Source organism: Rhizopus microsporus (genome assembly GCF_002708625.1).
Source record: "Rhizopus microsporus ATCC 52813 unplaced genomic scaffold scaffold_8, whole genome shotgun sequence".
NCBI lineage: Eukaryota > Fungi > Mucoromycota > Mucoromycetes > Mucorales > Rhizopodaceae > Rhizopus > Rhizopus microsporus.
Window position 1 is genome coordinate 230977 of NW_019671923.1, and position 22933 is coordinate 253909.

General features: G+C 37.1%; 10 protein-coding genes across 10 annotated transcripts in view; 6 read left to right on the forward strand and 4 right to left on the reverse strand.

Moving 5' to 3' along the window:
• The first annotated feature begins 53 nt into the window (after positions 1–53).
• Positions 54–2599, forward strand: RHIMIDRAFT_132579 (uncharacterized protein). The gene is made up of 5 exons (XM_023605564.1): positions 54–760; positions 815–924; positions 986–1100; positions 1154–1594; positions 1647–2599. The coding sequence occupies exons 1-5, from the start codon at positions 491–493 to the stop codon at positions 2496–2498; spliced, it is 1788 nt and encodes a 595-aa protein (XP_023466180.1). The 5' UTR covers positions 54–490; the 3' UTR covers positions 2499–2599.
• Positions 2600–8304: 5705 nt separating this feature from the next.
• On the forward strand, positions 8305–10347 carry RHIMIDRAFT_282186 (asparaginyl-tRNA synthetase). Its single transcript, XM_023613062.1, has 3 exons — positions 8305–8829; positions 8906–9020; positions 9082–10347. The coding sequence occupies exons 1-3, from the start codon at positions 8552–8554 to the stop codon at positions 10114–10116; spliced, it is 1428 nt and encodes a 475-aa protein (XP_023466181.1). The 5' UTR covers positions 8305–8551; the 3' UTR covers positions 10117–10347.
• Positions 10189–12254, reverse strand: RHIMIDRAFT_202329 (protein phosphatase 2A regulatory B subunit; the record flags this gene model as incomplete). The annotated part of the gene is made up of 8 exons (XM_023606604.1): positions 10189–10278; positions 10329–10641; positions 10694–10795; positions 10844–11142; positions 11191–11544; positions 11593–11796; positions 11848–12044; positions 12098–12254. 8 exons carry the CDS (start codon positions 12252–12254, stop codon positions 10189–10191), a joined length of 1716 nt encoding a protein of 571 aa, XP_023466182.1.
• A 632-nt stretch (positions 12255–12886) lies between these two features.
• Positions 12887–14496, forward strand: RHIMIDRAFT_291850 (Ribokinase-like protein). The gene is made up of 8 exons (XM_023613844.1): positions 12887–13023; positions 13076–13309; positions 13360–13401; positions 13449–13535; positions 13586–13651; positions 13731–13944; positions 14002–14188; positions 14250–14496. The coding sequence occupies exons 1-8, from the start codon at positions 13009–13011 to the stop codon at positions 14401–14403; spliced, it is 999 nt and encodes a 332-aa protein (XP_023466183.1). The 5' UTR covers positions 12887–13008; the 3' UTR covers positions 14404–14496.
• Positions 14410–15708, forward strand: RHIMIDRAFT_132655 (malate dehydrogenase). The gene is made up of 2 exons (XM_023605565.1): positions 14410–14899; positions 14952–15708. The coding sequence occupies exons 1-2, from the start codon at positions 14508–14510 to the stop codon at positions 15574–15576; spliced, it is 1017 nt and encodes a 338-aa protein (XP_023466184.1). The 5' UTR covers positions 14410–14507; the 3' UTR covers positions 15577–15708.
• A 76-nt stretch (positions 15709–15784) lies between these two features.
• Positions 15785–16913, forward strand: RHIMIDRAFT_237403 (S-adenosyl-L-methionine-dependent methyltransferase; the record flags this gene model as incomplete). Its single annotated transcript, XM_023608751.1, has 4 exons — positions 15785–16051; positions 16098–16168; positions 16215–16456; positions 16513–16913. 4 exons carry the CDS (start codon positions 15785–15787, stop codon positions 16911–16913), a joined length of 981 nt encoding a protein of 326 aa, XP_023466185.1.
• Positions 16914–16946: 33 nt separating this feature from the next.
• Positions 16947–18189, reverse strand: RHIMIDRAFT_202754 (acyl-CoA dehydrogenase NM domain-like protein; the record flags this gene model as incomplete). The annotated part of the gene is made up of 2 exons (XM_023606633.1): positions 16947–17881; positions 17946–18189. 2 exons carry the CDS (start codon positions 18187–18189, stop codon positions 16947–16949), a joined length of 1179 nt encoding a protein of 392 aa, XP_023466186.1.
• Positions 18190–18373: 184 nt separating this feature from the next.
• Positions 18374–19303, reverse strand: RHIMIDRAFT_202220 (Prp18-domain-containing protein; the record flags this gene model as incomplete). Its single annotated transcript, XM_023606596.1, has 4 exons — positions 18374–18530; positions 18579–18859; positions 18906–19109; positions 19163–19303. Coding segments are annotated over 4 exons (783 nt in total), but the record flags the coding sequence as incomplete, so codon positions are not given.
• A 2168-nt stretch (positions 19304–21471) lies between these two features.
• RHIMIDRAFT_282208 (uncharacterized protein) lies at positions 21472–22583 on the reverse strand. The gene is made up of 7 exons (XM_023613063.1): positions 22469–22583; positions 22267–22410; positions 22070–22207; positions 21873–22011; positions 21754–21816; positions 21570–21703; positions 21472–21511 (listed from the first exon to the last, which is right to left on the reverse strand). The coding sequence occupies exons 1-7, from the start codon at positions 22523–22525 to the stop codon at positions 21482–21484; spliced, it is 705 nt and encodes a 234-aa protein (XP_023466188.1). The 5' UTR covers positions 22526–22583; the 3' UTR covers positions 21472–21481.
• Positions 22584–22675: 92 nt separating this feature from the next.
• Positions 22676–22933, forward strand: part of RHIMIDRAFT_132736 (uncharacterized protein) — a 3128-nt gene continuing 2870 nt past the window's right edge. Inside the window, exon 1 of the mRNA XM_023605566.1 lies at positions 22676–22902. Within this exon, the coding sequence (XP_023466189.1) occupies positions 22824–22902 (79 nt within the window). The 5' untranslated portion in view covers positions 22676–22823. The remainder of the gene's footprint in view (positions 22903–22933) is intronic.

The following is a 22933-nucleotide window of genomic DNA, read 5'->3' on the forward strand; positions in this document are numbered from 1 at the left end:
GCTATCATTTTTATGCAAAATATTGACCTTTATGGCATACTAACAGCTTTAATTTCCAGTTGATGCACGTAAGAATAATCTCTGCAACTCATATAGCTGATAATCATAATTAACTGTTTTCATGTGAGCATTTATTGGCATAAACTGAGTTTGGTTAGCTTTATATGTTATCCCCGGCTTCTTTTATCTATATCATGCCTTTGGTTACATTAAACATCTCTTTCTTTTCCTGACAGGGCCAATTTTTGGTATAATTTTTGGTGCCCTTTGTATATTTTCCTTTTTCTTTTCTTATGAATCTTTTTGAAAATCGTGTTGAATCATTTCATAACAACACTGTAAAATGGCCTCATACGCAAAAGAACTTTCACAAGCCAGAAACTGTAATATTTAAACACTCACTCCACACATTCGTTAACTGATAAAGAAGGGGAGAGAACCCTTTTTGTAGTTTGCGAGAGCCGGCCTTTACTTTACGCGCAGACCTAAAATGACAGACACTTTAAAATGCTTTCTATGCAAAGTTGAATTAAGTCAATGGAAGCAAGGACAATCTCCATTTACCCGTCATGCTTATGAATCACCAGATTGTCCTTGGGTTGTGCTTGATTTTCCAGACAATCCTTCTCATGATCTTGACGTTGATCAGACAACGGCAAAGGGAGCACGCATGCGGTCTATGCGGTTAGCGACTTTTACAAGACATAACTATTGGCCACCAAAGAAAAAGGCTCAGAAGGCACTGCCGTCTGCTACCAAGGTAACCGAAAAACAAAAGGAGCTCCAACGGAATGCTTGAGCTAAAGTGTCCTAGATTGCAAATGCTGGTTTCTATTTTGCTCCTACCCGAGAACACCCAACGAGAGTAAGGTGTCCTTATTGCCACTCAGAGATAATGGACCCCAGTGTGATTGAAGATATTATGTAAGTCCGTGTATACATATAACCTTATGTACAAGTAATTGATTAAAACCTGTTTATTTAGTGAAGAGCATAAGAAGCTAAACAAAGAATGTATCTTTTTTAAAAATACTAGAAGCAGTAGGAGTAAGGTATCGTTAGCTACATCAGAGGCTCGTAGTGTACTGTCTGCTTCAAAGGTTAGTTGCTGTATGCATATATCAGATTTGTTTATCTAAAAGGGGAAGAATAGAATAATTCACCATCAGAAGCCAATTCTGAAAATGATATTTGGAGTATTGATTCGACCTTCACTCCTGCACCAAAGTTGACCAGAAAAAGCCGTCTAGTCACTTACTCAAAGAGAGAGTCGCGTAAGAGACGTGATACAGGTTTCAGCTCTTCATCAAAAAGTATCTCTAAAAAAAGTAAAGATGTCAAACGTCCAAAGATAATAGTGCATGAAACGAACCCAAACCCCAGTGACGCAACCAACAATAGCAATAGCGATGAACCTTTAATACAGAATGTTCCTAGTCAACAAAAGGAGTTGTCTACATTTATTCCCACACATACCACTCATGCTGATATAAGTATGGATGCACCTTCTGACAACATTGTTGCTTCAAGGACAACCAGTCCTGGTCAATCAAAAGTAAGAGTTCTGAAGCAGATTGAAGACAATCAAGAAGAGGTAGCTGATGCACGTAAAACTTGAGCCCGTGATTAACCCAAATTTACATTAGCCTAGCATACTCATCAAAAAAGATAAAGGAAAAGGCCGCCAAATAGAACCCACTATGACATCTATCCGACCATTGGCAAAGAAAAACTTGAGTCTCTCAAAGAAGAAAACAAACACAAATGATCCATACATACTCATCAACGACCCTTCATCTCACCAATCTGTTGGCAGTAGCAGTAGTACTAGTAGCAGCCATGATAGCAACAACAGTAGTACTAGCATTAGTAATAGCCACCCATTCCATCATGTTATACCGACACCCCCACATAGCCAGACATTATTCTCAAGAGACACTGAGCCTTTAGATGATCTAGCGAACCAACAAAGTGGTGCATATGTGTTTGATGTTGAGTCTTTGGATGATGAGGCAACATCTATTCAGCAGTTGAATGAACCATTGCAGTTTATGCAATCTACACCAGCTCAAAGTTCACAGATGGAGGTTGATGCGCATGATATCTTTGGAAGCCGTCCGTGCTCGCCTATAGAACCCAAGAACGGAACGATCGAAGGTTCGATTGGGGATACACCTGTGACATCCTATAGAGAAGAGGAAGGACGTACAAGAAGGTTGATTACATTTGAAGAAGGTGAAGCAAAGTTAATACGACATTGGTCACCACCTACCTCGCCAAGCGTACCTGCTTTAAATATGCATGAAGAGCATGTTAGTGATGAAATGATGACCGAACTTGATGACGAACAAAAGAAGATGACAGTTGAGCAGTACACCCTTTCTTTGATTGAACAAAGCATTCAAATCATAAAGGAAAAGGGATATGAGAAGATTGAACAGATTGAGAAAGAAACAGAGCGTAGACGACGAGAGATATTGTCTAGACAATTACAGTAACCATCTTACGAATATGCACATACATTGATTATATCGACAAAACCTTGTTTACATGACCTTCATCCAACATACAGAATGTGTCTTATTGATGACTTTAAGAGAATAAAATAAAACTTTAATTAATTTATGCTCAAGTTAAAGATATAACAAACATACTATAAACATAAAAAACGACCCAGTCACTCTTTTTACAGTAGTTTTTATTATACAAGCATTTAAAAGAATATTTATATAAAATACATAGTTATACAGTCTTTCCAGAAAGTAAATTCGCCTGTGATCGAAAATAAATGCACCCAATGGTGAGAACAAAATTCATGTTGTATGAAATGTAAATTCGCCGTTACCAAGAATATTTTCGTAGTATCAGCCTTGACATCCATGGATATACACCATTTCCAAATTGAGATGTCGTATTGAAACCGTTGTAGTGTTATCAGTGTAATAACAAAAGAATATGGCTCACTATCTCATTTGACAGTAATATTAACAGGTGGGCTGTCTTGGAGTTGAAATTAACTTAATATTAGAAATAGCCCTCTTTAATCTCTTTGTAAAAGTTTAAATTCTTTATTCGGTTTTTCCATGAAATCAGAAAAACATGTAGTCATATTTGGCAATGCATATTCTTGAATGGTCACGAAGCAGATTGCTTCTATTTGACATGATTTCTTTGTCCTAGGTACCCAATCCTGAAACTTGTTTGAAAGAAAAACATATAAAAACCCATTTTAATTGAGTCCTTTTTTTGCTTCTTTACAGCAGTTATCAAATGTCCCTCTGAGTGTTCAAAGATTCACAAATCAAAACTAGCCTGTCCTCATGGTCCTTGCTCTGAGTCGCTTGTCCCGCCCTCTCTGCTCTCTGGCGCGTATCTGGAACGTTCCCCAATAGTCTCTTCTGACGCCCTGGGTTCTCTCTATCCTCCGTTCCTTTTTTTGTTTGTTTAAACAATCCTGGGTAGTTATCGCTACCCTCCCCAGAATGCATCTTGGTGGTAAGTAAAACTAATATTAGGATATATTCCCTAATACTAACATACTCTTTCTCTCTTTTTCTACATATACTCATTATCTCTCTCTTTTGACATAATGTCGTTTTATTCAAACGTGTTTTTCTTTGTCGTCTTTTTACGTAAATAATTTTTTTATTTTACAACAACATTTTATAAAATTAACGTCAATAATTAATAAAAATACAGTATTAAGCGCCGGAAGTCATCTCTGACTAATTCATGTGTCGATGAATCTGTGATAATCTCTTTATTATGTTGAAACGAGTGAGAGCCCATCAGTAAAAATAGCGACATTTTATAAAACAGGATTGCTACATGAATTTATTACGACCAATGAGAATTGGGTATGACCCGTCTATAAGAACAATGAATTTTGTGGTCAATTTTCTTATACTTTTCTTTCTCCTACGATAAGATGGAGCTCTTATAAGATAAATACGATAGATATGTTGCTTGCTGTGCAAATTGAATTGCTTGCATCGCATATTATACGAATGCTGTGTACATTAAGAGACTAGAGAGCGGGTTTCAGTAGACGTTTGATGCGATGAGCAATTAACAGAAATGGAAGCTCACAACGACAGGCAAAGTAGTTGAAGACGCCATGTATGCATTTGGAATAAAATTCACAGAAGATCACCTTGTTCACTCTTTTGTACTGAATACACCCGATCCAATCCATCTAAATCATGGGGTATTCACTGAACAAGAGCTTCAAGGAATCAAAACATGACAAAAAACCTATTGTACACATTCCCAATGGTCTCTGAGAACGCATCAATTCTTTTTCAGAAAACGATTGTGGAAAACTACAGCAAAAAATCGATACTTCGTGGCCATGGCAAGCGAACCATGACCTCTCGAAGAACAACAATTCTGGTTGGGTGAGAAACACTATATACGGTCTTGCCCAAGAGTATGAGGCGAACAACTCTTTCTAAGACTATTCTTGAGGGTTGGTATAATGTAACTGTGTGGCGTTTTTTTGTTACTGTTTTCGATATACGGAATAAAACTGTTATTCTTTATAAAATTTTCTTAAAACCATATTATCGTACTGACTGATTGTCAATGAGATTTACCAAAGTATGTGTTGTGCATGTAAAAAAGTTTGTTTGTCTTGCAGTTGTTTGAAGAATGGCAGACTTTCAAGTCAGAAGTAAACCGATCTACAGCTATATTCTTGGCGTAGAGCCTTCAAAGAATAATTAGATCTGTTATTCTATCTCCTAGGGATAAGTTGTCTTCGCTCTCGTCTGTTTTTCTTTCTTTTTTACATCTGCTCTATACGAATCCGATTGCCATTCAGCTGAGGGCATAATAGAGCATGTAACTGACTCAATATGATGAGTTCGGTGATTTCAGTAGGCAACAGCGGTCCAATAAATTATGGGTAATACTAGGAGCACTGCAGAAGAGCACTGCAAAATCCAAAAAAGGTAATACTTCTCCAAAACTGCAAAGAGCTCTTTTGAAAGAAAATTGAAAGGCTGCTCAAGTGAAAATGAATTATATAGTTCGATTTATATATGAATTTTACAACTAAAAGTAGCATAATTTATAAAACACACCTTTAACAATGACTTTTTTTATGCCCTACCACTCTTTATGGGTTATATATCAGTAATACATTGAGGATATTTATACATTGCTCATAATGTGTTATCTTCTTTGCTTTGAAAAGTAAGAAAACTGGATTCACATTGTAAGTAGAGCCTTTGTTCGTATAGTATCTATATATAGTATCTCTTTTGCCTGACAACTTTCAGATGTTTTCTACTAAACCAATAAAATTGTACTACTCACTCATAGTATTACACCTTGTTTCATAAAAAGAGGCCTTTATATAGACTAACTTTGTCCTCAATCTATAGACAATAGCTATCCAGAAATTAAGTGCTTTATTGTAGTATTTAAATGCTTTTGTATTTTGGGGGGTATTACCTTTTTGGATTTTGCAATGCCCTTTTGCAGTGCCCCTAATACTACCCTAAATTAAAATGCTTGATCATCAATTTGATGCTCTTTTTACAGCTCAAGGGAGACAAAATTCGTGACATGTACTCATTTTATTTATATTTTGACATTCTTATACATTTACATAAACTGCAATGTCAAGCGTAGCAGGAGAGGAACGTTCCACTTTTGACTTTATTTACGCCTCCTTAATAAATTTATCTGGACTAAGCCTTTTTTCAGGAGTGATTAAGATGTGGACGTAAACGATATGATCATGTGGGATGTAAACAAATAAACAAATAAAAGAGAGCGGACACATCCTTTTTCTTTCTTTCTTTTTTCCTCTCTTTTGTCATTCTTCAATTATTCTCTTGGTCTCTTGGTAAGTTTTTTAAACTTGCTCAGTACACAATTTGCGCCGGTTGTATATGCTCGGTTCTTAAGCAAACGTCTCACTATGGAACTCGCACGACTCTTCCCTGATGAAACCTGAAGCCCACTCTAAATCGATTATTCACACCAAGTAGGAGGCCCTCCGGACGTCTCTGAAAAGTCAATAAATAATGCGTCTGTGGCGAAGCTTAAGGTTGACTCTTGAAAGAGAGCTTTCATAGTGTTGCACTAGTAGCTGGGTTCTGTAGCCATCGTTAGCCTGATCATAAAAAAAAAATCCTGCTGCCCTGGTTGTTCCAATATGGTATTTGGTGTGTTTATCTGGTTGTTCTACTCGGTATTTGGTGTGCTTGTCTGGTTTCCCTGAATGGCTTGGGACTTTGTCTGCACTTGTGGCTGGTCTGTTCCGGAGAAGCGTCCTTTGAAGGTTGGGCAGCCTTTCATGGGTCCATCAGCTAGCAGCGATCATAATGCAACTTGTTTATTTGGTTTTGGGGACTTTGTACTGACTTTTTTTTAGGTAATAATTTATGTTGGCTCCATAATAACCAATAAACTACTTTTTTTTAAATCATTTCTATTACTTTTTTTTTGCTTTTTTTTTTGGTGAAATTTGATAATATAGACGCTGAAGAGTATCAAGTACATTTTTAGGACTTTTTTTTATAAATCAGAGTTACAATTTCTTCTTCAAAATATAGCGTTCGTTCTAACACTAAAAAGCGCTTAAATACAACAGAATAAGGCAACACGTGCTTAAATTAAAAAAAAAAAGTAGCAAGATAAATAAGCAAATAAAGCCTTGTTTTACCCAAAAAAATTAAAAAAAAAAAGCTTATCTTACTCAATGTAAATAAGCCTTTACGAATGAGCATTGGCGTAGTTATTAGCTTAAAATCGAATAGGACTAAAGGAGCTCTTAAATTAAATTACCAGAGAAAAATTTAATATTGTAGACTTTTACGAAAAGAGGAACGTGCCATTCTCGGCAAAAAAAAAAAAAAAAACGCATACATACAAAAACTTGAAAAGAGATTGAAAGAGGCTACCTAAAGGAATATGGTGATGACAAGGTGCATTTAACATAAATATAAGATTGCTACGACGATAACTATTTATTAATAGCTCTTACAAAACCATGAATCAGAGGGAAATTTTTATTTCGTTTTTTCTGTAAAAACCCAGAAGTTTGGTGCATCAAACTCCCATGTTGAACAATCATCATCACTATTGAAACTCATTTTGAATAGTAAATAAAAATAAACAAGAGATAAAGGATAGAAAGAGAAAGAGAGAAAGGGCATTGACCACAAATTAGAGCCTTGGTGGAGGAGAAAGTGTGATACAAAAAAAGGCGCTGCTCACTTGCATAATTAAATAAGCTTAAAATGATATGAATAGTATAACTCATGCTTTATGTCTATGAACTTATCTTGTTCGTCTTTTATGCTTAAAAAATGAATAAAAATGTTCCTTTATGTATATGCATATTGGTATGCTTGTGTGTGGGAGTTCGTAAAGTGGGTAACGTCACAAAAGCTTATGCTTTACAGAACTTTTCTTTGAACCTTATTCTTACTCGCAATTATAGAATTGATAAATATAATGCGATCATGAATAGCATTGGAATAAGCTTGCATGATTTTTCAAGGGTCACCGTCGGATGCCCTATATGCTTTAATGCTGTACATCCGGATGCTGCTTGAGTGTATTTGAGGTAAAGACTGAATGGTGTTAGGATGTTGAGAGAAAATTTCAAGATAGATACTAGCAGACCACCTTTAGAAATGCAGTTGGACGATTACAACATTCATTCAGCTAAAGTAACAGACGATATGGTTGTCCACACGGATATGTCAAGAGCTGTGGAGCCTTTCATAAAGGGATAAACTGAGCCTGAAAAAACAAGGTAAAATGAGGTAAATTGATATGTAGCAAGTGGCCGGCATTAATACATGCATTCGTAAGGCGCACTTTCTACGCTCAGCAGCAAGTTCGTGGGTAGTAATGCATGGTTATAATATTGAAAATTCATTCAAATTGGCATTGAATAGCTTGAAAAGTATTATTCCAAAAATTGAAAATGGGTTTGTACAGTTTAAATACGATAATGATGCATGTAAGCAAAGTCCCAGTGTGATTTCAGAAAAGCGATGGTATTGGCGCTAACCACGGTTTATAATGATATCCATGCCCGTTATTCCACCCGATACTCTGTAAAACAAACAAAGAAATAAAGACATATATCGAGTGTATAACTGTAAAAGATCATTTATTTCTGTGTATTCAAAACGATCTTCTGCTGTTATTTTTACTATACTCGCCAACATCATTAAACCAGCAGAAAAAAGCTATTGATAAGCCGTAATTACCTGCTGCCTTTGAAAAACTTCTTTCGTACTTCAAGTATCCATCACTTGCAATTGAAGTTAAACACGCAAGCAAATAAGCTTTAACAGCCATTTGTATACGACAGAAAGAATGCATACAGATTCTTTTTAGTCATACACCTTGTAGGAATAGTTCTGTTTTTCCTTCATGCTTGGGCTCCAATAAAAGTATTACTAAACACAAAAAATTCGCTTCCATTAGGAAGACGAGCAGCAGGAGGTAGAAGTACATGCTTGCTTTTGACGTTTATTCATTTCAGCTTCAGGCACCAGTGGCTTAACTCGTGGACTTTTCAATGTCCGAACCCATGGGCCTGGTTGTCCTTCTCTTTTATTTTGCTAATCTATCCACACCTATGCATCGATTACAACGTGCGTTTTACTCGACAAGATCTATTCTACCCAACAAAACTATAAAATCGATTCTAAAGAATGAGACTAGTGATGCACACGTTTCAGTCACTGGGTGGATACGTTCTGTTCGAAAACAAAAACAGCTGAGCTTTGCTGTCATCAATGACGGTTCCAATTTGAAAGGCATACAGGCCATCTTGAATAATGAAGATGCTAAAGCGTAAAGAGAAAAAAAATGCTTTCTATTTTATGTACACACGTGTATGCTGACACTTTTTTTTCTTTCTTGAACAAAGATTGACGACAGGAGCTTGTGTGGAGTTGAAAGGGTTGTTGATAGATAGCCCAGGTAGAGAACAGAGTAAAGAACTTCAAGTGAGCTCTGTCAAAGTGTTGGGAGAATGCGATGGTGTAATATACGTGCTTGTATCTTGCAGAAAAACTAGTTGATTCATTTTTTTTAACAAAATAGATGTACCCTCTTCAAAAGAAACGCCATTCGACTGAATTTTTGAGAAGTATTGGTCACCTAAGGATGCGTGGTAATACAGGCAGTGCAGTTTTACGCGTAAGAAATGCAGCTGGCGAGGGGTTCCACAGTTTCTTCAGAGACCAAGAGTTTATTTTAACCAATACTCCCATCTTGACTGCTCATGACTGTGAAGGAGCTGGGGAGGTCTTCAAGGTTCATGGAAGCGAAAAGTTTTTCAAGAGACCAGTCTATTTGACTGTCTCTGGACAACTACAAGCAGAGACAGCGGCATCTGCCATGTCTCGAGTTTATACGTTTGGACCGACCTTTAGAGCAGAGGAATCGATGACATCGCGTCACTTGGCCGAGTTTTGGATGCTGGAGGCTGAAATGGCCTTTATTGATCGACTAGATACCCTTCTGGATGTAGCTGAAGCTAGTATCCAGGAATCAACCCGGTACGTCTTGGAGAACTGCTCAGAGGATATTGCGTTCTTCAACCAGTGGGTAGATAAATCATTACTGGAAAGACTGCAAAAGAGCATCGATAAGCCATTTATCAGGATGACCTATACAGAAGCAATAGAAGTACTACAAAAACACCAAGACAAGTTTACGTATCCAACTACCTGGGGATCCAGCTTACAATCTGAACATGAGAAATACCTGGCATCTGAGTACTGTCAGCAACCGGTTTTTATAACGGATTATCCAACAGAGCAAAAGCCATTCTACATGAGAGCTAATGATGATGGCAAGACAGTAGGTTGCTTTGACCTATTAGTACCTGGCATTGGTGAACTGATAGGAGGATCATTACGTGAAGAAAGATTGGGGTTATTGGAAAAGAAGATGCAGGAAGCTAAATTAAATCTGGAAGAGTATCAATGGTATCTTGATTTACGAAGATACGGTAGCGCACCCCATGGCGGATATGGTATTGGATTTGAACGATTTATGCTTTGGTTGACTGGGCTTGATAATGTTAGAGAAGTGATACCAATGCCCAGATGGTTTCACCACTGCAAATATTAAAATTTTCTGTTCAATATAAAAAAGTATGATGTATAAATGGATTGGTTTTGGTTTATTCATTTCTACTTGACATTAGTTGGGTACACTTTGTTGAGTAGCAGCGCCCGGTGCATGACTCAATACTTCATCTAAGCTGACGTGTCGAGATAGTTCATTAAATACCTAACATAAAAGTGAGTTATTGTTATCTACAAGATCAAGAGACTACATACAGTTTCATCTACAGGTATAATAGATTTTCGTCTGAAAGTTTGGTATTGCGCAGGTGGACCATCAATCTGTTGAAGATCAGAATGAAGGTCTTTTTCTTCTTTCTGATGGTTTACAAGATCTTCATCGTTTATATTGACACTCTCGAGCTCATTCGTGATACATTCTATTTCATCATCACACATCTTTTGGAATACTTCATTCTTTGATTCTTGTGGTGTGAATTCTGCCTCCTTGCTACTAACTGACATTTTTTCTACTTTCTGTCGCAGTAATTTCCAATTATCTTCTCTTTCCTTTTGTAATTTACGTTCTCTATTAAAAGAATATGAGCTATGTTAAAGAGCTGAATGTTTACATTGCTTACAGTTGCTTTTGGTTTTTGTATTCATTAGCACATTCGTCAAATAAGGCCGGATCGATATCAATACATAGCTTTAACGCCGTATATACCAGACTAAGGATGGTTCTATTATGGAATAAGTCATAGAATATTATCATCTATGTCTGCACTTACTTGTTCCAATGTGTTTTTGAAGTTTTGTATAAAGTTGGAAATATCAGAGGCATAATTACCTTTATGTTTTCTGCCATCATACTTACAACGTAATCGTTACTCCAATAGTACAAGGCCCTTTCTGATACTTGGAAATGGGAACTTGCGACACATTGACTTAATTTAGTAAATAATGGACACATAATCTTTTGGAATTCATGAACATCAATCACATCTAAAATTTCTTCAATTTCATTCAAAAACATCACTTCCTTTGGGCTATTCACTTTAGGCCAGTAACGCAATAGTCCGGTGATGACCTAGAATGAATTGAGTCTCTATGATGATTATATGCATTTTAAACTTACTTCGTGTGTCAAGCTTTGATCCTTTTCCAAGAATTGAACAACACAGTAAGCCAGTTGAGGATGATACAAGACGAGAGATTTGACCTTGTGTAAAGGAATCAAGACATTGGAAAGGAATAGCTTGTGTTCTTCCTTTAATGGTAGTGCAAATCCATTGATGATACTTCCAAGGATTTCTAAAAACTCAGCAACGCCATTGTGTCTCTCGGTTTCATAGATGAATTGGAAAAATATGTTGTTGATGGATCGACGGATGAAGGCACGCAGGTTGAGGAATTTGCCGTAAATTCGGTGCAAGGTTGTCTTTAAGAAATCACGCTCACGAGGATCTTCAGAGTCAAAGAGTTCCAAGAGCTACACTAAAGTCAACACAGTATTCTTTAGAACTCAGGGCAACTTTACCTGATTAATAAACTTGTGATCAATGTACTTTTTTGCATAATTTATGTTGAATTCAGGTGATTCCAAAAATCGAAGAAAGAATTCATAGACGATTTGTAAGTGCGGCCAAGCAAGTTCTAATACAGGCTCGTCTTCTTCGGGATCAAATGCATCACCAATTGGATTGACAGGTGGAGGAATTGGACGGAAGAGATTGATAGCAAACTATAGATGTGATATTAGTTTGCTTGTAAAAATAAAAATAAAGATAATTACCATATGGATAATCTCGGGATACACATTTTCTGTTAGTACGCCTCTGTTCATTGAAATATACTCTAATATTTCTTGAAGAGTCTGACGCTTGATCTCTTTTTCTCGTAGTTCAGATGAAGGATCACTAAAGTCAAATACGACTGTACATTGCTTTATCTTTCTGATAAATAAATCTTGACGCATATGAATTGGCACCTCTAATGATAAAAATATAAGATAATCAAGTATAGACTTAATCTTGACTCCTTACCGTGAAAAGCAGGCGTGGGCTCCAATTGAACTTTTTCAGTGACATAAAATCGAGATGACTTTTGACGACGAGGAGCTTTACTGATAGGAATTTGATCGATAGGTGCATTTTTAAGACGATGATATAAAGGTCCAGGATCGGGTTTAGCGTTATGCATAAAAGTAACATTACCATTTACTCGAGAGGCTTTCACTTGCTATATAGACAAGATGAATATTTACTGTTTATCGTTTCTATTTTTTTTTTTTTTTTACCGTATCTGATGCATTTGAAGGATCAATGATAATATTCGGCTTTGGTGAATCAGGTGCTGTGTTTGCCTTTGGCTCCACCGTCTGTTGTTTATTCAATGTATTGGGCGTATTGGTGATGATAGTATGATTGTTATTTGTAGTCATGGCAACAGGAGTTGGGGTAGGAGTTGTTGGTTCTTGTTGCTGTTCTTGTTTGTTGTTGTTGTTGTTGCTGTTGTTTGAGTCAGTATATTTTGACCTCGTAAGCTATAGACAAGAATAAGTAACGTTGTATGAATATAAACAAGATAAACATTACAACTTCTTTCCATCCTTTCATCATTTTAAATCAACAACTATATACACAAAGTCAATTAGAGCCCTTTTTATGTTCAAAGGTCAACTTACAAAAGTAAATATAAGCACTAAAAAAATAAAGAGAGAAAAAAGGGAGAAAACTAAAGAGTTGTTTTTTTTATAAATATAAAACAAGGTACAAATATCTATCAAAAAGGAGAAGGTCAAAAAAGGGGGGTTAGACAGCACCTTTTTTAATAAACAGAGCTTTTTGTGTACCTTTTCTTTAAATGAACTTTAGATTTTTGCCCAATCAAATAAACTTGAACTGTCAATTTAATTTTGTCTGGTTTTTTTTTTTATATTTAAAAGGACTGTGATATGCTTTCAAGACCTGTCAGAGACTATCTCTTGTTGATATGCCTTCTTTTTTTAACTTGTTCTTTAGTTATTAGTTATTGGTGGTGTTGCTCTTGATATCACTTCAACTGTTAGTCCATCAGTCAAGTCGTCTGTTTTATACACTTCAACGCCTGGGAAGATAACGCAAACGCTAGGTGGAGTGGGACGTAATATAGCCGAAGCTGCCATGAGAACAGGTGCAAGGGTTCGCCTAGTATCTGTCGTAGGTGATGACTTGGCTGGTATAAACATATATGAAGGAATGAAATTATTGAAAATGGTATATACAAAATATGAAAGAGGATAATGGACATTTATGCATATATGCAGGATACAAGACACATTCAAACATTAAAAGGATATAACACAGCTGTAGGATATTAGACAGTGTTATTCTATGTTGATATTAAAAACCATAGGTCTATAATGCATTACATTCAAATACGGGTCAATTGGTAGCTGCAGTGGCTGACATGGATATATTCGAACACATGGATGGCGTCAAGGTGAGTTTAGTAAGTTTATGTTTGTTTCATTTATTTTATTACGTTTGTAGGTCGCATCTATCATACAAAACGAACAACCTAATCTCGTTTGTTTTGATGGTAATATATCATCCAAAGTGATGAAAGAAATAGCCAAAACATGCCATGCATTTCGTATTCCAGGCAAGTTCATAACAGCTTTATACATCACATTAGCCTTACTCTTGCATCTATTTGAAAAAAGCATTCTTTGAGCCCACTTCTGTACCAAAGTCATTAAAACTATTCAATCATCATGAGACTCTTCAAGTACGATCCATAAGATACATTTCCCCAAATCAATTTGAACTAGACGCCATGTCTCAAGAAATCGAGTCGACTCCAGAACTATACAAACAAATCAAGTCCAACAATTGTATTCACATTTATGGTAAGAAAAAATAAAATAAAATGTGTATCTAATGATTTGCATTTATACGTCCTTAAGACGATCTTTCTCCTTTAGCAACGAAAACATTACCACAAGCAATGTGCCTATCTCACTTTATTCCTAATGTGATTACAAAGCTTGGAGAAGAAGGGTGTCTCTATGTAGGTGAAGCGGGCATCAAATATTTTCCACCAGAAACCATTTTGCCACATGAAATCAAGAGTGTCACTGGAGCTGGAGATTGGTAATCTTGATTTCGTAATTTTGTGATATTTATATTTAAACCCTTTTTTTTTCTATGTCAGCTTCGTTGGTACATTCATAGCTAATCTTCAAAAACACCCCATCGACACTCATCTGGATCATATCGTCCAAAAATCTCAACTAGCAGCCATTCGTACCTTAAAATCTGACAAGGCAGTCAGCGTAGACATCAATCATGACTTGATGTTAAACTAATAAAAGTTTATCCGCTCTCGGTCCTTGAAAAAAAAATCCCTGCGTTAAATCTGATATTCCCCCGCGTTCTTTTTTTCTTTCTTTTTTTTTTTTCAATTCAAACCATGTTTGCCGCTTCTCGTGTCTTTGCCTTTGGTGCTGCCAAGCGTTCTTTCTCTACCTCCTCTGCTAACCTTACCAAAGTTGCTGTCCTTGGTGCTGCTGGTGGTATCGGTCAGCCCTTGTCTTTGCTCTTGAAGGAAAACCCTCATGTCACTCACCTTTCTCTTTACGATATTGTCAATGCCCCTGGTGTTGCTGCTGACCTTAGCCACATCAACACCAACTCCAAGGTTACTGGTCACTCTCCCGAAGGTGAGGGTTTGAAGGCCGCCCTTGAAGGTGCTCACGTCATTGTCATTCCTGCTGGTGTTCCTCGTAAGCCCGGTATGACTCGTGATGACTTGTTCAACACCAATGCCGGTATTGTTCGTGACCTTGCTGAAGCTACTGCCAAGTAAGTTATTTTTGTGATGTGTGTGTAGTTGTGTTATTGAACTGTGTCTTAGGTACGCTCCTAACGCTCATGTCCTTATCATCTCCAACCCTGTCAATTCCACTGTTCCCATCTTTGCTGAAACCTTAAAGAAGGCTGGTGTCTTCAACCCCAAGCGTCTCTATGGTGTCACTACCCTTGATGTTGTCCGTGCCTCTCGCTTCGTTGCCGAAGTCAAGAACTTGGACCCCAAGGATGTCAAGGTTACCGTTGTTGGTGGTCACTCTGGTGTGACTATCGTTCCTCTTCTTTCTCAAACCGGTCTTGAATTCACCAAGGAAGAACTCGATGCCTTGACCCACCGTATCCAATATGGTGGTGATGAAGTTGTCAAGGCCAAGAACGGCGCTGGTTCTGCCACTCTCTCCATGGCCTATGCTGGTGCTCGTTTTGCCAACTCTGTTTTGGAAGCCACTGTTGGTGGTAAGAAGGGTGTGATCGAACCCTCTTTTGTCAAGTCTGATGTCTTTGCCAAGGAAGGTGTTGAATACTTCTCTACCAACATTGAACTCGGCCCTGAAGGTGTCGAAAAGATCCACGAAGTCGGTCAAATCACTGACTATGAAAAGGAGCTCATTTCCAAGGCTATTCCTGAATTGCAAAAGAACATTGAAAAGGGTAACAAGTTCGTTCAGTAAATTATTCCATCCCCCCTTTTTCTTGTATACAACATGTCACATTAGCTACACTTCGTAAATAAAGAGAGAGAAAAATATATATTTTTGTATTAAACAAGTATAAAGAAAAGAAAGCTTATTAAGTGAAAATTGCTTGATTGGGCTGAGAGAGAAGTTTTTTTATAGGCTGTACCCCTTTTTCTCTTTTTTTTTCTCTCTAATATTTTGCATGTTTAATACCTCAAACAATACCAACAACAACAACAGCAATGGTGGCATCACTTCTTTTTTAAAACTGAAATGGAGAACTTCAACAAAATATAACATAAAGCCTAGATTACCCAACACGGTAGACGACATAGAACGAGACTGGGTTAGACATAACGCTCTTAAGCTGGCTTTTGAGAACGATTTTAAAGCACCTATTGAGAGATTATTACAAGCAGGTGGTAGTGAAGTATTGGATATTGGCTGTGGTGCTGGCTTTTGGACAACAGTAAATAAAGAATCAGAGATTAACAAGAGACTGATTATCTTTAAAGGATATGGCAGCTCGTTTTCCGCTTTCTTATTTTATTGGTCTTGATATTGATAAAAATGTACTGCCGACAAGGTAAAAAGAGATGAAAGATGAAATTGAATGTACTTATTTTTTGAAGTCCTTGTGGAAGAAATGTATTATACCAACACATGGACTTGATTGAACTTCCTTTACCATTTGAAGATGCAACATTTGATTATGTCTTTGTACGCTCAATGCTGAGCACCATGCCTGATCATCTATGGGATGATGTATTAAAAGAGCTTATAAGAATCATGAAAAAGGGTGCTTATATTGAATGTGTAGAAGCATATGATAACTTATTTGATACCGGACCTTCCATGAATATCCTTATAGAACGTAAGTGATTATAATAGAGAAAAGCGAGGGGGGAAATGGCTGAGCATCACTGATAGTGGTACTTAGATCAACACAACAACCTCCATATTCCCCAACCAAAGAGAATAGCAGAAACCCATGGCCGAATCGACTTGCCAACATCAGTCAGTTGATGGGGATGCGAATCCATCATACACATACACCCGTCGGCTTTCACGGCGGAGAAATAGGTGCACTCTTATTAGAGTACTGGGAGCGAATGATTAGTAGTTATAGAGATGAATGGATAGCTAACAAGTGGATAGATGAAGAAGAACTAGAAAAGACAATAGAACTCATGAAAGAAGAAGTGGAAGAGCACAACACGTATATGTCATGGTATTCTGTCGTCGCTCGGAAAAAAGGCTATGCAGGGCCAGTACTTCAATTTGATGATGTGGATGATGACGGCACTGTTTATACAACGACATGTTGTTAAATAAACTTTTTTTTCTATTTACTCTACACATTTTTAAAATCCACCTAACGCAGAAGCACCGGATTGTGCCAAGTCTGCCAAACCACGCGAGACGACCAAACGTTGGATCTGTGAGGTGCCTTCATATATCATAAAGATCTTTGCGTCACGCATTAACTTTTCGACAGGATACTCTGTATTGAAACCATTTCCGCCAAAGATTTGAACAGCATCAGCAGCGCACTTGTTGGCTGTCTCACTGGCCATAGCCTTGGCCATACTGGCGTACCATGTATTTCTCTGACCTTGATCACGCATCCAGGCGGAACGATAGACCATCAGACGAGAGGCTTCGATATTCATGATCATATCGGCCAACATGAAGGCGACAGCTTGGTGATTGAAGATGGGCTTACCCATCGTCTTACGCTCGAGGGAATATTTCGTTGCTTCTTCCATGGCACGACGTGCTAAACCAACGGCACCTGCGGCCACAAGAGGACGCGTAATATCGAATGCCTTCATTGCGATCTTGAAGCCTTCTCCTTCCCGACCGAGGACGTTTTCGGCTGGAACGACTACATCTTCAAATGTCACACCGCGGGTATCGGAGGCACGTTGGCCCATGTTGATTTCCTTACGGCCCAAGGTGATACCAGGGGTATCGGCATCAACGATGAAACCGGTAAATGCACTTCCTGTAGGTGCATCTGGGTTGGTGCGAGCAAGGACAAAGAACCAGTTGGCATGGCCAGCATTGGTAATCCACATCTTTTGTCCGTTCAGTACCCAGCTGCCGTCAGCCTTCTTGACAGCCTGTGTACGAAGACCGGCAACATCAGAGCCTGCTCCAGGTTCAGTCACACCGTATGAGGCAACCAAAGGTTCTTCTGTCATACGACCTAAATATTTTTTCTTTTGAAAGTCGTTACCAGCGACCACAAGAGGTGCCTCAGCAAGATTGTTGGCTTCAATAGCAGTTTGGATACCTATGTATTTTTATAAATATACACATGTCTGACCCTTTATCATCATTCTCCCTTTTTTTTTTACCTGAACAGCCGTATGCTAATTCTTCTGAAATAAGGGCACTATCGAATACACCCAGTTCCATACCACCATATTTTGATTCTACGTGTGTATTGACTAATCCAAGCTCCCAAGCCTTCTTGATGATCTCCCAAGGGTACTTTCCGGTTTGATCATGCTCAGCGGCAACAGGGATGATCTCTTCCTTTGTAAATTTACGTGCCATCTCCTGGATTGATTTTTGTTCCTCTGTTAAGCTGAAAGCCATGCCCAAGGGAGCAGGAGAAGCTTCAGAGGAATACTGACGAACAAGGGGACGTAATCTGAATAAGGTGGATCGAAGCATGGAGTAAAATGATAACAAAAAGAAAAAGGTCAAGAAAAAAAAATATTTATTTATTTGTCATTTTATTCATGTGAAAGTGACAAAAAGTATTGTGACACTGTGTGAATTAGGAAATTTGACTTAGTGTGTAAGGAGGATATTTGGTTTGAGCAAAAGTCATCAATCGTTTAACGGACTGAATCCACTTTCTTGATGTTTCATCATTTAGGACATGAGCCACTTGAGATGAGCTAATCTTTTCACGCGCTGATCGTTCGTGAATACTAAAAACAAGAGTTATTAAGTTGTATATTTATAAGTTGCACACTTACCCCACCATGGTGACACCAATAGGCCAAGGTGCATTACCAATCGACAGTTGAAGATAGGCATCTTGAGCATCTCGATAGAGTCTCTTTTGCATACGTTGAGCAATTTCAGCCACACGAGCTAATACGTCGAGTTCTAATGTTCCCTTTTTTAAGTGACGCATCAACGGTTTAATATACTCTGTTGCCTGTTTTTGAAGGACTGCTGCTCGTTTTCCTGGTACACTTCTCTTTTCTTCTTCTGGCCTCGCTGCCATATATTCTTCCCATTCTTCCAACATATGCTAATAAAGTTTAGAAGGAATGATAACAATAGATATATGCACTTACTGAAAAATAAGCATATATTTGTGAATACAGTTTATCTACATTGGATGACAGTAATTCAAGTTGAATAGGTTCTACTACCAATGTCTGTCTCTTTTGTTTCTTTTTATTCTCAGTAGGAACGGCTCCTTTTTGCTTCAAGTCATCAAGACGCATGTGTGCTTCCATTTCTTCCAATGTCTTCATAAACTCATTACGTCCTTGATTCTATTCTCAAATATTTAAAATCATATTGCCTTGTTGTATCTATCCTGTTTTACCTCTGGTTGTTGTTCGACCATCAATTCTAATGCACGTAGACGAAGTTTACACTGCTTATCTGTTTCTGCAAACAGTCGAATAGGCTGACCCATTGCTCTTAATCGACGTCTGCATTCTTCTATTGAAATATTAAATGTTTCCACCTCTTCTTCCTATTATAAAGTTAATGTACGTCTCTTCATTTAAAACCATGTTCTCTTTCTTACCGATTTCTCTTGACTTTCTCTTTCGTTCGCTCTTGATTGCTGTCTTTCTAATTCTTTACGCTTAGCCTAAAAGAGAGAAGAATGCTGTTAGATCATGTTTCTATCTTTTGTACAGATTACTTCTTCTTCTTCAAGACGAGCCTTTTTCTAAAATAAAGTCAGTATGGATATTCCCAATGTAGAGAAATAAGCTCTGACCTCCTGTTCTCTCTTTATTCTTTCTTCCTCTTTCTTTTTATATTCTTCTTCTCTGATCCTTTCTAATTCAGCTCGACTAACATATTTTTGCTTTTTATTCTCTCCTTCTTTCTTTTCTGCTGCTTCTAATAGTTTACGCTTCTTTGAAATCTCTTCTTGAATTGCACTCTTTAAGAAATCCATTTTATATGTATTTTTTTGTTCTAGAAAAAAAGAAAAGGGATAAAATTTATTTGCTTGTCAATTATAAAATAAATGTGGTCAACGCTTTATAACAAAATGAAAAGTTGTTAGAGACTTTGTTTAAATGGCCTGATCTTGGCTTCTTTTTCTTTTCTTTTCTTCTTTGGACCAAAAAGTAAGACCAGCTATTCCCCAGCTAGTCCTAAGGTATGTTATATATTTACTCTTGTAAGATATGTAGTATTATAGATCATAATCGAAAATAGTACAGGTGCTAGCCGGGGGTGGTTTGGTTCTTATCAAACTTTGGTCCCATCCACTCTCTTGTTCTTTTTTTTTTTCTCTTTTACTTTTCCGAGGCAGTTATTACTGACTCAACCAGATACACTTCGGGTAAGATATTAATAATTTCTTTATATGTTTACTCACTTTTCTCGTTTCTCTTTTTCTCTTATAAATCCTCTTTATAATGTAAGTATTCAATATCAATGTAACTACCAATCATTTCTTTGTATATCCTATTCTTTCGCTTCTAATGGGCTCTCTTTTATTACTATTTGTTGCCTAAAATCATCATATTTTTTATCAGTGAATAAAGTATAAGGCACATCTTTCCTTAAACTACGGACAGATGAAAGGGGAAGAATGAATAAGAGATCATCTTGGTTCCCTTATTCATAACTGTGTGTTAATCTGAAAGTTCTGTGCTCATGGAGGATGGCACACCCATCCATAGTGCGAAAATTGTTGCCAAATGGAGGGAAGTACAGGGTATAAACAAGATGCCTTGGCCAGCTCAGTCACCGGATTTAAATCCGATTGAAGCTATGTGAAGCATGATGAAGAAGGGAGTCAATGTTGTATGCCCTCATGCTAAAAACCAGCAAGCCATAGAATTAGCTTTGAAGAGTTTCTGAAGGGAGTTTACTCCAGAGACCACCAGCAAGTTAATCGATTCCATGCCGAGGAGAGTCAAAGATGTAATCAAGGCTCGTGGTGGACCCACCAAATATTGTCAATAAAAAATCCAAAAATTACTTCACAGCTCTCATTATTTTCTTTCGATACTTTAATGTAGCTGACATTTCTTCATCATTTCCCCTCTCTTATAACTGCAGCAAAGATATAAAAGGACCACTTCCTTTACTGTTTAGTCTTTAACAGCAACAAAAAAAAAAACTGACTTTTAAAAAATGGTCTATACTTTTGTCCGGGCACTGTACATATTAGTGTGATAGAGTGATATATTTACATAATAATAAAATGAAACACGTGTGTGTGGATGTGTATATAAATCATCCCCCCTTCCATCTCTTTTCTCTTTTTTCTTTCCTCTTCTTTATTGAAAGATGCATCCTTCCAACGTAACAAGCAGCTCATTTTATCAATTGGTCCAGCGATTGACCTCAAAACAATATAACTCCAAGACAAACGAAAAGAGCACATTTGCTGAAACTTATGTGTCATTTCCTGATTTTACGACTTTGGAAAAGAAAAAGACATTATCAACCATGATGAAACCTGAAGTGATGACTGTAGAAGCAACTCCATGCTTTTGTTGATTATGTTTTACAACTGCTTATATTCCCTCTCTCTTTTCCATTGCATTCATATTTAAATATACATACAACACATATTGGCATTTATAGAAACCCTTTTTTTTTATTTATTTCATCAACATTTATATAGCTCTCCCAACTAGTAATAATAATAATAATAAACTTTGTCATTTTAAACATTTTCTTTGTCAACAACAGCAAACTATATAAATATATAGTATAAATGAGTAAAAAAGTGTACATATCTATACATTACTTACGTAATTACTGGGTATAATACCATTCGTACCATCACTCTTCCTTGCTTGCCACCAATTCCCTTTTCTATCTGCCACTTCTAATATTTCTCCTTTTTCAAAGCTTAATTCATTAGGATCGTCTGAATTAGCTTGGTCTATATACAAATAATTGAGCCTTCTTTATATTAAAAAAATAAAGTATTACATGTATGCAATGCTTGAACTTTTTCGACAAAATCAGTATTAGCAGAAGGAGAGCAAGGCTCAGCTTGAGGGTTTAAATTAGTTTGATCTCTCTTCTTCATAGATATCACAAACACTTACTCAGAATAACAGGAACAATTGGCTTGGGTCTATCATCTTTCTCTACAATAACTTCCTCTTTCCTTATTGAACGATTCGCTTGTCCCCATCTTCCAAAAAATGTCGACTTGTCACTTCCAAATATCAAAATCCATACATACTTTCAAAAAAAGGGTTAGCAATGAACATTACACAATAAAGGACATACAATGAAATACCTGCATAATGATCAGTATAATGTACCCTGCTGCATATGTATTGGCTGGTGCCCTAGATATATTCGATCGACTTGATTGAATAACATAATCAATCTGAATTGTAAGCAATGGAACGCTTGTAGCCAATAAGGTCATCATCTATTACTTGAATTAGTCAATGCACACAAAAAAAAAAAATAAACAGGTATATGGCTTACCGTCACACGATATTGTTCTACAGATCCTGACATAGTCATCATGGTTTGTGCTGCGATGATCAATAATTCATACAACATGATCCACCACACGCCATTAAGCACTTTGAGCATACACGCTCCTACAAATGCAATCATCCACCCTATCTACATTTAAAAAGCTAATTTAGATCTGTATATATGTTGATGTTCTATTTATTTTTACTGCTGCTAGAAGCAGAGTCGACAAGACAAAAGGTTGATCTCTTAATGTCAGGTTCATTGTTTGTATTGATAAAAATAAAAGAAAGAAAGGGAAATGAAGAAGGGGTCAAAAGTTGATAGTTCTTTGACAATTTAAAAAAGCTCGGAATTTCATGCTATCCAAAGTTATTGACACGACATCTAGACACACACACAAAAATAACTCAGCATCACTTACCCCACTCTAATTTTCTGCCTTCTTTCTTTTTGCTTATTTCTTTCTTCCTTTATGACCGTACCACGAGATCTATTTATTCAGTTTATTGAACAAGGACTTCAAAAGGGTTTACTACCAAAAGACATTACACGTACACTCGATGGAGAGTACTACTTGGATCCTACATTCATTCAACAGACGATTGTTAAACATATTGAAAAAGAAGGTAGTAGTGAACAGTAAAGTCTCTCTCTCTCTCTCTTTTTTTTT